Raw genomic sequence first — 13,483 nt, forward strand, 5'->3', positions numbered from 1 at the left:
AAATAAAATAAAAATAAATATATATGTTAAAACAAGCCTTAAAGAAAAACATGCTTAAAACAAATTATTTAAAACGCATACAAAATTTGTTTTAAACAAAACAGTCCTGGTTTATGGGCAATTGAAAAATCTTTTCCATGTTATTTATATGAGGTGTCTACACCGCAAAATATTCAGGCACTTCCGGCAGGATTAGAATGATGAAATTTGGTGATTATAGCCCTCCGGGACTAACCTACAGGCAATTTGCCAACACTGAATATTTTTAGTTTTCAGGGGATCTAAAGGGAAAATAGAAAATCTGCATGTTCTTTAAATGGTGTTTTTTTGGAGGGGGATACAAAATCTTATTGTTAGGTAGTTGAAATAGGAAAAGAAACATGAAATTCTGTAGAATTGTGGGTTTAAGAGGTGCAAGGGGCCTGGGAGCGAGATCCCCAGCTGGCCTAGGAAATATTAAGAGTAAATGCACGAAATTCACTCTTAAAGCAACGTCTAGTTATCACTGTAATAAATTTGTAACGAATGATGCTGTGCATTATTGAAGCCCACGATCTTCCCTTTCACGATTTCAACCCCAAATTATAATAGTAAATTTCTGATCTCCAACAAAACCCGCACTGTTTTTTATGTCACTGAAAATATGCTACATAAAATTGGATACAATCCATTCGCTTATTATTGATCCATTTGAACTCCAAGCAATTGAGATTATTAGAAAACCTCAGATTGTTAGTTTAAAGTTCAGTGAACTTTCTTTTAAAAAATGTCCCGGGGGAAGGGTAGTGAGTCCTCATATTTGACTGACCTCAACTCGAAGCAGTGAGAATTATGTGAAAATCTCAAACACGTGCACCATATTGTCAAAACCAACCAAGAGCATGGAACGTACCCTATACGCCCGCGCAATATCAGAACTATTTTTACTAAAATCGCTACGTCAAAATATAGGTACGGACGGTCGTTCAAAAAAACGTGCATTTTTCGGTCGTTGATTTCCAATATAAATTACACTTCTAATCTCCTGTGTAATACTGGTAAATAAGGATTAGTATAACGGAAGTTGGGTTCTGCAAAATCAATAAAACATTTTAAAATTTTTGCCTTTATTTTCGTCCTGCAAATAATTTTCAGTCGCATCAGCAGACACTAGTTTTATTATGGTAATCACACAAATTAAATTAATAAGCAGTTTTTCTTCTTAAGGTTTGTATGGCACGTTTCTTCTTTTTACGCAGATCAAGTCACCTTTCATCATGACTAAAGGCGAATAAAAGTGGTGTTCGATTAACAGGAATAAAGCTACAAATACCTATAACGTATATTTTAAAGTAGAAGAAATCTAACTTTTAAGGTGCGGACATAGCGCTAGCCTATTCAGTATATGTATTTTAAGCGGGAAGGGAGGGGAAGAAAGTTTCCTATTTCGACCTCTATTGATTTTAAATCCAAGTAGTGAGAATGATTAGTAAACTTCAAAAACACTCCTATACTGCTTGAAAAGGTAGTTTTTATCTAATATGTAATAATTTTGATAAGCTTAGTATTGAAAGATACTGTGGAGGGAGAGCTAAATTCACCGCTTATTTTTCACTGATTTTAATCATAAGCACTGGGAATTACAGAAATAGTCAAAGAAAATATACGTAAAATTGTATTAAAACCGAATGAGTTTTACGAAAGCTATTGTGATACTACATAAAACAAAAACAGAGAGGGAAGATGTATCCATTATTTTATTTTCGTGGCTAAGCGGTTAGCGTGAAAGACCCGAGTTCGATTCCCGGAGGGAGCTCATGTGGTTCGAATTCCACGTTAATCAGTTGGTCAGTGTCTTATATAGTCTCGCTGCTGAAAGGGACGTTAAACTCAAAATCAGCTCAACCATTATTTTATTATTTACTAACGACATGCAGAATGAATGATTATAAAACCCTCAAAAGGAAACATAGAACACAGTAAAATCTTATTAAATTCTTGATTAAAAATAAACGGACACGTGCCAGAGTTTTCGAGAATTTCGCTTTTAAGAGGAAAGTAGGACATTTTTCTCCACATTCAAATTACGTTGTCTGTCTCATCATGGGAAAGCGACTAATCTACTGGAAATTATTTTCTGACCACAGTTAGCGTTATGGGCTGGGGTTTTATATCACTTTCATTAAAATGTGAATCCTAAGGTGGTGGAAGGGTAGATTCGTCGCTACAGGAGTACTGGAGATATGTGAATGGTTTTACGATTGTTTTCATTAGTTTCTGCTAAATTTCCAATATATATAAAAGTGCCTTGAAATTTACCGTTTTTCATTCCCACTAGGAAATAATCGACCACCATTTAACTATTCAGCTGAAACATAGTATGTACGGAGAAGAAGATGGTTGTCCAGCGTTTGCTCCCCGTGGCGGAGTGGATGCATTGCATTCTCACAGAGATGTATCCGAGCAATTATGTCGTTCCGAGGTGGCTCATTCCAAACATCTGCAATATATGAAGGATGTGTGGGAGTTGTGTGTTGCTCTGTGGGGACAGCTTCCGGACATGGTTGGAGAAACAGGCAAGTTAAAATGGAAGTTTAAAGCAAAATATTTTTTGGTATTTTGCTGTAATAATATATTTTTCTTCTTTTGTTTTTGTGTTTGTTGATATACTTTTTTGGGTGACTATAGAAATCGAGAAAAACTTGTACAATCAGTGACAAAAGTTCTTTCTATTTAGTAATGGGAATAACGGTGGTATAGCCGGAACATACAGAAAATTACATTGTTTTTAATTTACTGAAAACTGTACTCAAATTGTCCTTCCATTCTGAAGTTATTTACGAAACTAATTTAATGAAACGGAAAGAACTTTTGTCGCTGATTATCCATGCATTGTAGATGAGGAACCCCTGGTCGGGAGAAATATAGTTGCCGTTTTACATTATATATAGACCTGGAAATTTATTTTAGGAATAACGGTGGAATGGCTGGAACGTACAGAAAATTACATTCTTTTTAATTTACTGAAAACTGTACTCAAATTGTCCTTCCATTCTGAACTTATTTACGAAACTAATTTGATCACAGGGAAATAACTTTTGTCGCTGGTTGTACATTGAAAAAATATATGTCAAGATATCAGTTGATTTAACGTCTCCCTAGTAATCACGATCGTTTGATGCCCATTCATGTGCAGAAATTACCAGCAAAAATCGCGGCTACCTCTGTACCAGCGTTTTTCACAATTTTTTCAAGCGAGGACCACTTTCAGTAGTCAGGGCATTCTACTTACCATCCTACTCTTGTCATATTCAAAAGAAAATTTATCTATTTATTTTATTTATTTTTTAATTATTATTATTATTATTATTATTATTATTATTATTATTATTTAATATATTTGTGGTTTGAGTCTAATAGGGCCAATGTCACTTTTTGGCAAAAATGGGATACTCTTCAGTTTTAACGTCTATAAATGGATGTTCTGTTGTGCAAGAACAACCAAATGGCAGTACGAAATAGTTTGGAATATATACCATTCATATTAATATTTGCTTTTCTTGCACAAGAAAATATCCATTTATAGGCGTTACAATTTAACGAACACCTCATTTTTGCCAAAAAGTGATATCCCTTTTAGACACAAGCCACAGATATAACATTGAAAGTGACAATGTTTGTGATTTCATAACTCTTATATAGTCCGCAGCAAAAATCCTGCAACATGAGCATGTAAGTTTATTGTGAAACGACGAAGTCTTTTGCTCCAAAATAAGTGTGCAGGGGAGGACGCCGAGGTTTCTCCTGGCGTGATTCGTGCCACTTAGACGTTATGTTGATTCCCTGGGCTGTTAGAAGTAGTTTCACAAACTTACATGCTCACGTTGCAGTTTTTTGCTGCGGACTGTACCACCCAACCGATTTTGATCAAATTTTCAACAGAGATAAGGTTTGGGTCTGTGAAGTTTATATTATTTTACCTTGACTCTAGAACGTAGGGGAGGAGAGAGAGAGAGATGAAAATAAATGAAACTTAATTCTTGAACCACCCGATCGATCTCGATCAAATTTTCAGCATAGACGAGGTTCGGGCGTGGGATGGTTGTATCATTTCACTTTGACGGTACAACTCAGGGAAAGGGGAGATACATAAAAATGATCGAAAATGACTGATATTAGTTCCGAATTCACAGTTTTCGAGGTCGCTGAGATGAACAGTGACCCTTCCGATTCTGCTTAAATTCAAATTCAGCCCCGCAACTTAGGGGAGGGAGAAGGGGGAGGTATTTCAAAGTAATCGAAGATGACCGATATTAGTGTCGGTTACATAGTTTTTTGGATGCTGAGAAGAACAGTGATACTTCCGGTGCCATTTAAATCCAAATTCAGCCCCCAGTGCCCTTCATGTCGAAAATGAAATGTATTCTCCCAATGTGAAGAAGGGCAGTCTCAATAATAATAATAATAATAAACCTTTTACAAATAAAAGCTCTTCGAGAATTGCACAATGTTTTCACACCATTGAACGTTTACAACAGCAATGTACAAATAAAAAATCACGACTATGACTTATGATTTTGTGCACTTAAGATGGATAAAATCATAATTGTTGTCTTTCTGCAGCCGAAGATAATAGCCATCAATGGATAATCAATCGTCGAGAAGCCGTGAGCCAGTGGTTGGAAAACGTGACTGGAGGACGAGTGAGGTCAGAGGTCACAGCTGTGTTTGAACAGTCCAAAAATCAAGGAAATACTGAAAGTCATGTACCGGCCATATTCTCGTTGCTTTCTGGAGGCCAGCTACTGGAAGCTTGTATCAAATCTCAAGAACATAGTAAGTAATCACTTCAACCATTTTATTCAGTTTCAAGTATGATTTTATATAAAGCTCTTACAAGTTATATATTATTAGAAACTATTCAAATGAAATTCTTTCAAATTTCAGATGCTCATTTGTTGAATACGCTATCTGTTTTCGTTAGAGGAAATGAATCCCTTTTTAACGTGGATGAATATCCCTGAGAAAGTTCGATTTTGCAATGAAGGTCAATTTCAAATATAAAATTTACTATTTTCATCCTTTATTTGGTTGTATATACATCAGCTTCTGAAATGATGGCGGCAACTAAGGTGCCGTTCAGCTAGCAGAGAATTTGAAGTCAGGTCTTCAGTTTGGGTTCATGTTTCATGTTTGTTTCATACGATAAGTCTTGAGAGGGGGGGGGGGAGGATTTCCTAAATCCATATGTTCTATTACATCTCTTGAGCCCATTGTCTACCATTGCCCCTTTTGTAACACATTTATTCAGATATATATATAATTCATTAATAACAGGCGGGGTATGTATTAGTGTTGTGCTGTTTCGTCCCTGCTTACTTTTATTTTTTGTTTTTATTTGGTAATTATTTTTTTAGTTGGAAAGAATAAAGTTGTAATAAAGAGGAGACGAGTTTTAAGGTAGCACAGTATTTTAAAATGTTAAATTGTATTTTTATATTAATTAGTTTTCTTTAAAATTTTTATAAATTTAAAGGAGCCGTTTATGAAAAGTATGACTTCTATCACCAAAAAATGAAATTTTAATTAGACTATTGAATATTAACTTTTACATGATTTTTACCACAAAATTATTTATAATAAAATTTATTTTATTATTTTAAAATTTTGATTAGCAGGAGACCTGCCTTTCTGTTTCTATGTGAGCTTCTATTTTGATAGAATAGATATTGCTGTTACTAAATAATAAGGTAAACTTACAAAAGGAATATTTTCGCCATCCTGTCCCTTCTGAATCCAGTGATTAGACTATCCAAGAGCAGCCTAGCGTATAGTCAGTGTGAATCTGCCTAACACTCCCTTTCAAAAAAACCTCTTCAATACCTATCTTGAAAACTTATATAGGCCCTTCTTTTCACTTTTACATCCTTTATTTGTAAGACAGTACCTGTTTCTCTTTGTGTTTTTAGTTTTGCTTTCTTTTCTTAACCTAAAACTATTTTAAAATTAAAAACTGTTCTGTTATTTTTAAATAAACATTTTAAATACAAAATTTCAACAAGTAACCATGTCCTACATTTTAAAAATTATACCTAAATAAAAAAAAAATACTTTTTTTTTCAATAAACTGCACACTATCATTACAGTGCTTTTAGTGTTGGATGTTGATGTGTAGAGAAATACTATTTAGGATTGCTGCTTGTCATTGTTTGGGTTTAAAATTTATTCATTACCACTTTCTTCTAGTTGATATTATTTTGAAGTGATGAATAGGAACTTTTTGCATTTTATTAGTTCTAACTGTATCAGTATAAATATTTATAGTTCAAAAGAGTGGAATATAATATTCTCAGTATTATTTTATTTTTTAAATCGTAGGTAAGTGTTAAAAGTTTTTCTGCAATGTCCTATTTTTGAGACATTTCCATACTGCGATTCTAACTGGTATAATATGCATCAAGTGTCATGGCTAACGGGATGTGCCAAGGTCACAAAAATTGGACAGTCCTTTATGAAGAACTTACGCCATGAAAAATGTTTTTAAAATGCTGATTCAATGTGGTATCATCGCACTTATAACCATCACCAGGTTATAAAAGTATTTTTTGTGAACGTTCTGTATATTTCGTAAATACAGTAATTATTTTTCGATTTACACTTTATTCTGCGACGCAAATAAGTTCTTTCTTCGATGGAAACTGTTTTTCTTCCCACGCAACAAAGAAGTCTTTCTTCGTTTGTGGTGAGAACATTTTAGTGAACGACGTAGCTTCTGTTTCTCTCCCTGACTTATTAATATGTAAAGAGTATGTTCTATGGTTATTTGGAGCTGAATTAAGTGTATCCTCCAATCATTTATGGAAATACTAGCTGACCAAATGTTGGAATACCAGAGCGACGTCAGCCACATCGCTTTACCAGTTCGTTATCTAAACGTTTCCAGGCCCAAGTTATCGCAATGTCTCGTGGCCAGTGGACTAAAATTAACGTCAACCGTTTTTTTTTTTTTTTTTAATGTTCTATTTGCATGTATATACAGGTGATTTAACCTGAGTGCTTTTAAGAATGAACTGCCAACATTGATCAGTCGATCAGTGCAGCTCGTATCTCGAACCTGAGTTCGAGAAGTGTTACTCCACATTTCGAGGTAGCAACCACGCACGTTGCATCGGGCATCAAGTATAATGTTGTGCTAAGGGGTATACGTTATTAGCCAGTCAAGGACTTAGTTATGGCTAGCCCCAATCAGTGAAGTCCCAGGTTCACACACCTTGTGCGTACTAGTTATAAACGCGCCCTCCAACATTATCATTCCACTTTGGAGACACTACTTTTACTGAGGATTAACGTCGACTTTTGAGGATTGCTTCGAACAGCAACTATATTATTTCGTGAGATTATCCCGGCGACATTTCCCCAGTGCTAATCCCCCAAGTGCATTAATGGTGTGAGAAAAGTATATCTATATCTAGTGGAATCCTATCAATCTTCAATTCTAATATATAAAAGTGATTAAGGGGTATAGTGTAGTGAAAAAGCAAAGTGTGATTTTATTAATGAAAATAATTATATCTATTCGGTGTTGAGTGTGGTTATTGTTTCTCTCAGTTATTTTTTTATTTATGGTATTTTAATAAATAAGCATAGTGTCATTTAAGCCAGCGTGTTTTTGTTGTGTGTGTGAATAATGTTTGTATGCGTTGTGGTCTGAGTGACCGTCTGATCGTTCGTGAGGTTTTCGAGACGAGACATCCGAACAGGGTTTGCCCAAGTGGGCCCAGCCCGAAAAAACCCGCTGGGTTTTTTCGGGTTGGACCCACCTGAAAAAACCCACTTTAAAACCCACCTGGGTTTTTGACCTATTTGTTAGTATATTATTGGTACACCTAAGGTGATCACATTGTAAGGGATTTTTATCAGATTTTAGACATTCCTTGGGCGAATTAGAGGCTTTCACGTTAAGGTATGCAACAACATTCAACATAAGACCTTTATAAAGCTCTGAATGCAATAAATGATTTTTTTTAAACTTACCTTAGCTTGAGATAGCTATAGAACAAATTAATGTATGGATTATGCTTATAGCCTTTTGAAGTAAAATAAGTAATACTGTACTTTAGAAAATATTTTCCGTGAATAGTATGCTCGTCGACTCGGTGACACCGAGGAACGTTATCACTCATACGTTTGACGGGTTTAAGGTCATAGGTGCCGGTACTAATAGTGCACCTTTGATGTAAAATATAAGTTTTTTCAACTAAATTCTTGTCAAATTTAAGAAGCTTAATGCTCGGGGTTCCGAAGACTATGTAATGCTTACTATTTCAAGTGCTGAGTTCAAATTTTTCGTACTAGTGGAAATTTTGATGTACACGCCGTGAGAGAAGTGCTCGGGAAATTCCCGAATTAAACGCAGAAGGATCGGAAATGAATACTTCAACAATAAAACTATTCATTTTACGCTTAAGCCTGCCATACGTCCCGTTTCGGGGCCCCGAATGTCTCGCGTTTTCGTAAATTTAGTCGGGACAGGGAAATGTCCCGTATTTTAACTCCGTTCCATTTCTGCTATCAATATCAGCTTATTCGAAAAGTGAAAAACAAAAAATTCTGACATTGGCTGGGAATCCTGTAATTAGTGAGTGAACAGTACGCTGTTGCATGTAACAGTTTGGAGGAAGTTATTACACTACCCTGTTCGACTTGATAGCGAGCAAAATTTGCAATGCTACTTTTTCCATTGAACTTGATGGAAACTCGGATACTCTCCGGAACATTAAAAAAAAAAAAAAAAAAAAAGTTAATATGGCTTTGAGTGTTTCTACATTTACAAACACAGGGAAGATGGCTGACCTTTTCTCCAGCAACACATTACATAAGTCAACAAGAATTATAATCTTTTTCAGAGGCTAGGGACACAGAATTGTGCTTTGGTCCAGGTCTTAGAAAAATGTAAAACTGGTCCTGACAATTACACACGACACAGGCAGAAGAGTCAGCTTTTCATCAGATTAAACTGACGAACGTAATTTTGGCAAATACAGCCATGTAAATAAATATTGCTAAACGCACGAAGGATATCGAAGGTAGATTGTACCAATGATTTAAATAATTTGCATATTGTTTTCCTGTAAAGCATTTTTATAGCACATCTTAAGTTTTTAGGCATCTTCAGTCTATACAATTAATTGCAGGGTACCAACAGAGAAAAGCAGCTGCTGCTTAGTGAACTTTCGCCTATTATATTCTTGAAGAAAGAAAAAAAAAATTAAAATTAAGTCAAATGAAATCTTTTACTTTTAGTCTCACGGTTACGCCTGCTATGCTCAAGGTGACGGTGATGATGAGAAATGAATAAAATGACGGAATGTAGAAAGTGGGAGGAAACGTGAGAATGCCGAGTAAACCCACGCACAAGGTGTTTGTCTTGGCGTGAGCCTTGGCGCGAGCTGGCATCGAACTAGGGACCCCATGCACCAGAGGTGAACGCTCTACCACTGAGCCACCGCGGCCTATTATACTTTTGTTCTTAACCAGACTATAGTTCAATTCATTGTGTTGGAAATTTGGGGGGGGGGAGGATCTGAGATGTTCCGTATTCTCATGGAGAAAATATGGCAGGTTTATTTACGCTGGAAGATGTTAATTTCAAATAAAGACATTTTGAAACATTTATTTATTTCATACAACATGAATTGTATCTTTGTTTTAAATTAATAGACCCCTTTTGGTATTCATATTTGGCGAACGTCAGTCAGGCTTCTGGATGACTTGATCTACATTTGTTCGTTTGTCTGCCGAGCTCCTTCATGGCTAAGCAGTTAGTGTACGCGTCTTTGGCGTGGGTGACCCGGGTTTGCTTCCTGGAGGGAGCTCACGTGGTGCAGATTCCACTTTAATCAGTAGGTCCCATCTCATATAGCCTCGCTGCTGAAAGGGACATTAAACACAAAATCAACTCAACTCGTTTCTCTGCCTCTACGACACACACTACAGGGTGCAACTTTCGGCCTTTTAAGTTAAAATTTTCAGAGTACAAACACGAGACACACTAAATTTCCTGTATGTATTTTGGCGGCATATCAACGTAAAATATCAAAATGGCGGCCATTTTTTCAAAACAGCGAATATCTAAGCTACGAAGCGCAATTTTCAGTCTTTTAAGTTGAAATTTTGACAGCGGAAGCACAAGATATGCTAAATTTGCTGTATAGATTTTCTCTTTGATCGAATGTAAAATTTCAAAATGGCGGACATTTTTCAAAACGGCAGTGAGTAGAAAATTGTTGCAAGTTGTGACAATGACAATCTTGAAATATAAATCACATTTTAACACTTTTACTCCAGAGACGTGGAAATATTTCGAAAAAAAACAATTAAACCCGAAAAAAATCAATTAAACCCGAAAATACCCGAAAAAACCCATATGGGCCCAGATGGGTTGGGCTTTTTCAAAAAAGCCCGGGCTTTTTCAAACCCTGCATCCGAACCTCTCGGTGCCTAATGCTCATCTCGTTATTGAGACCGGCGGGCAATTTGGGAACTATTCTATAATCCCTTTTTGGAGATGTCCTTCAACGTCTTACCCAGGTAAGTCCAGATCTCCGTAAAATACTCATTGGCAGGACAACGGAGCACAGACCTCGGAAAGCGGTTATATGAATAATGACTCCCGAACAGCGACTCGAATCTTGGCGATTACATGAAAAATGGCACCCGAACAGCGACCCGATACCTTTGCGATTACACACTCATCCTTCAATAAGTCATTTAACGAATAATTCTGGCAGGTAATGTTTTTTTTTTTATAAATAATAATCTGATAATTTTTCGAGTCATGCAGTAGAGGATAGTATGATATACTGAAGACTTGTAAAACGTTTCGAGATTCCATAATATTGTTTGTTGTGTTTATGCAGGTGACCATTACGCAGCCTTAATGTTGTCTCTTGCTGGTGGAGGGCAGGTTCCAAGACAACTGATTCAGAAGCAGCTGGCATATTGGAAAGACGTAGAAGCCGACTCTTTCATAGGCTACGATCGTCTCAAGTTATTTACATTAGTCGCTGGAATTCCTGTGCTTCCTGCCTCCCACGCTACCATCAATACCTGTGAGAACCTGGATTGGAAGAGAGCTTTCGCTCTGCATTTATGGTATGCTTGGTTTTGCTTATTTAGAATTCGTCGCCCTTTGAAATCATTAATTATAAAAATTAGTGCGTATAAACTAATAAATTACGTAAATAATACTAACCTTTTAGTATTCCTAGAAGGTGAAATAATTCTCCAGTATTTCGGATACATAGGCGAAACTCTCATTTTCAAGGCTTGAAACATAAACAGATACTCCAGAATATCTCAAAACTGAAAAGAATAGATAAAAATTCGAGTTATCGAGTTTTTCGACTAATCAAGGTTCGAGGTATCAAGATGGCCACAACAAAACTTCGAGATACGAGGTTCCGCGTGCCTAATGAAAAGTGACCTTATAACCTCTGTAACTGGAAGGTTTATTCATTAACTCGAAGTTGTGAAAATTCCTTAAATTAAATAACAAAACTAGTAAAAATAAAATAGACATGAGTAAAACGCCATCAATTATAGTACAAATTAGCAACAATGATAATTACGTAAAAGCATACAGCTATAACTTAGAGTTGTCGAGATCACATCAAGAGAAATTCGACTTAGAGAAGTAAACTTAGACTCGTTGAGGTTCCTAGTACGAAATAATTATGAAACCTTTAAAATTGGACTTATCGAGGGTGTACATTTAAACATTGACTTACAGAGGTTATTTTAACATTGGGTGTTAAGGAGAATTCAAGGGAATGCAATAAAATTCGAGCTATCAAGGAATTCGGGTTATCGAGGTCCAACTGTATTAACAGTTCATTTTTCTTACATTTAATTTTATTGTAACTACATATAATAGGGGAAGATCACAGTCAGCTACATTGTAATCTGATTCTTTAAATCTCCAAATTTCTTTTTATATAAATTGTGGTCATTTATGGAATACCACAAAAGTACAAATGAAAATGAAATGAAATCTTTGAGTTTTACCTCCCACGGTTATGTCGGTTAGGCTAAAGGGGACGGTGATGATGAATAATGAATGGAATGGTGGAATGAAGAAAGTGGAAGGAAACGGTTGAACTCCGAGAAAACCCACGCACACGGCGTTTGTCCACCACAAAGTTCACTTGGCGGGGGCTGGGATCGAACCCGGGACCCCAAGCATCAGAGGTGAACGCTCTACCACTGGGCCACCGCGGCCCAAAAGTACAAATGAGTCACATGACTTCTCACCGTAAGTATAACGTGAACTTGAAAAAGATACCAAGAATTCTTACATGTGTCGAAATGATAGTCCTTTGAAACAAGAAATATATACACAAGGTACGTTCACTATTTTATTTTACCATAACATTCACATTAACAAACGATGAACAGTCATTTTTCAACCCTTCCTTTTATCTGTTTGGTTTTCCACTCTTGACATTAGTACATAATATTTTTTGCGTTTTCCTAAACATGTCTCCGGTTGTCTATGTGAAAGAGTACTCATGCACCCTTTACACCAGGATGATTTTAAATCAAAAGTTTTTAAATGCTCAAAGAAAACTAAATATATGCAAGTTCGTCGTGATCGTAATAGTGTAAATTGATGCATTAAAATATCAAATAGTACTTTCGATAAAGTGTATACTTTCAAATATCTAGGATCAGTATTAAAAACCAAAATCATATTCAAGATGAAATTAAAGACGACTAAAAGCAGGGAATTCATGCTATTATTCAATTCAACATCTTATGTCGTCACAAATTCAGTCCATGAATTCAAAGCTTTAATAAAACGGTAATCATCCCTGTTGTGATGATATATGGTTGAAAAACATGTCGCTTACTTCGAAGAACGTAGATTAAAAGTATTTGAGAACAAGATCCTGAGACGAATATTCGGACCGAAGAGGAACGGGAATGGGGAATGGCGGAAACTTCATAACGAGGAACTATATAATTTATACGATTTACCAAACATTGTTAGGGTCATCAAATCTAGGAAGCTCAGGGGTAGGTCATGTAGTCAGAATGGAAGGAAGTAGGAACGCTTTCAAAGTCTTAACTGGTAGACCAACCGGAACACGACCATTAGGAATACCTATGCGTAGATTGAAGGATATTCAGGATAATTATTAGGTGAACCTCGCAGAAATAAGAGTACAAAGTAGAAACTGAATTCAGTTGACTAAGGACAAAAGTCAATGGAGAGCTTTTGTGAACGTGCTATTGGACCTCCGGGTTCCATAGGCCATAGAGTTAGTTAAACCTAAGGAACCCCGAGATACGAACATTATATAATACTACTTGGAGTCCCCTATTTCCCCTCTTCTCTTCAAATTTCTAAAAATCCTTTCTTAGTAGTATCTTACGTTGAAAGTTCTGTGTACTATCCAAATTATAAATTTCTAGATTAAATACTTTTGCGTAGGCGTTGTGC

General features: G+C 36.0%; 1 protein-coding gene across 2 annotated transcripts in view; it reads left to right on the forward strand.

Moving 5' to 3' along the window:
- LOC145681224 (nuclear pore complex protein Nup98-Nup96-like) overlaps positions 1-13,483 on the forward strand; it is a 149,165-nt gene that overhangs the window by 117,479 nt on the left and 18,203 nt on the right. For both annotated transcript variants that reach the window (XM_081752766.1, XM_081752767.1), the window contains exons 23-25: positions 2,318-2,555; positions 4,603-4,815; positions 10,899-11,133. In XM_081752766.1, coding sequence (XP_081608892.1) covers positions 2,318-2,555; positions 4,603-4,815; positions 10,899-11,133 — 686 coding nt within the window. The remainder of the gene's footprint in view (positions 1-2,317; positions 2,556-4,602; positions 4,816-10,898; positions 11,134-13,483) is intronic.

The sequence above is a fragment of the Thermobia domestica genome, chromosome 3 (assembly GCF_964235325.1).
Source record: "Thermobia domestica chromosome 3, izTheDome1.hap1.1, whole genome shotgun sequence".
Taxonomy (NCBI): domain Eukaryota; kingdom Metazoa; phylum Arthropoda; class Insecta; order Zygentoma; family Lepismatidae; genus Thermobia; species Thermobia domestica.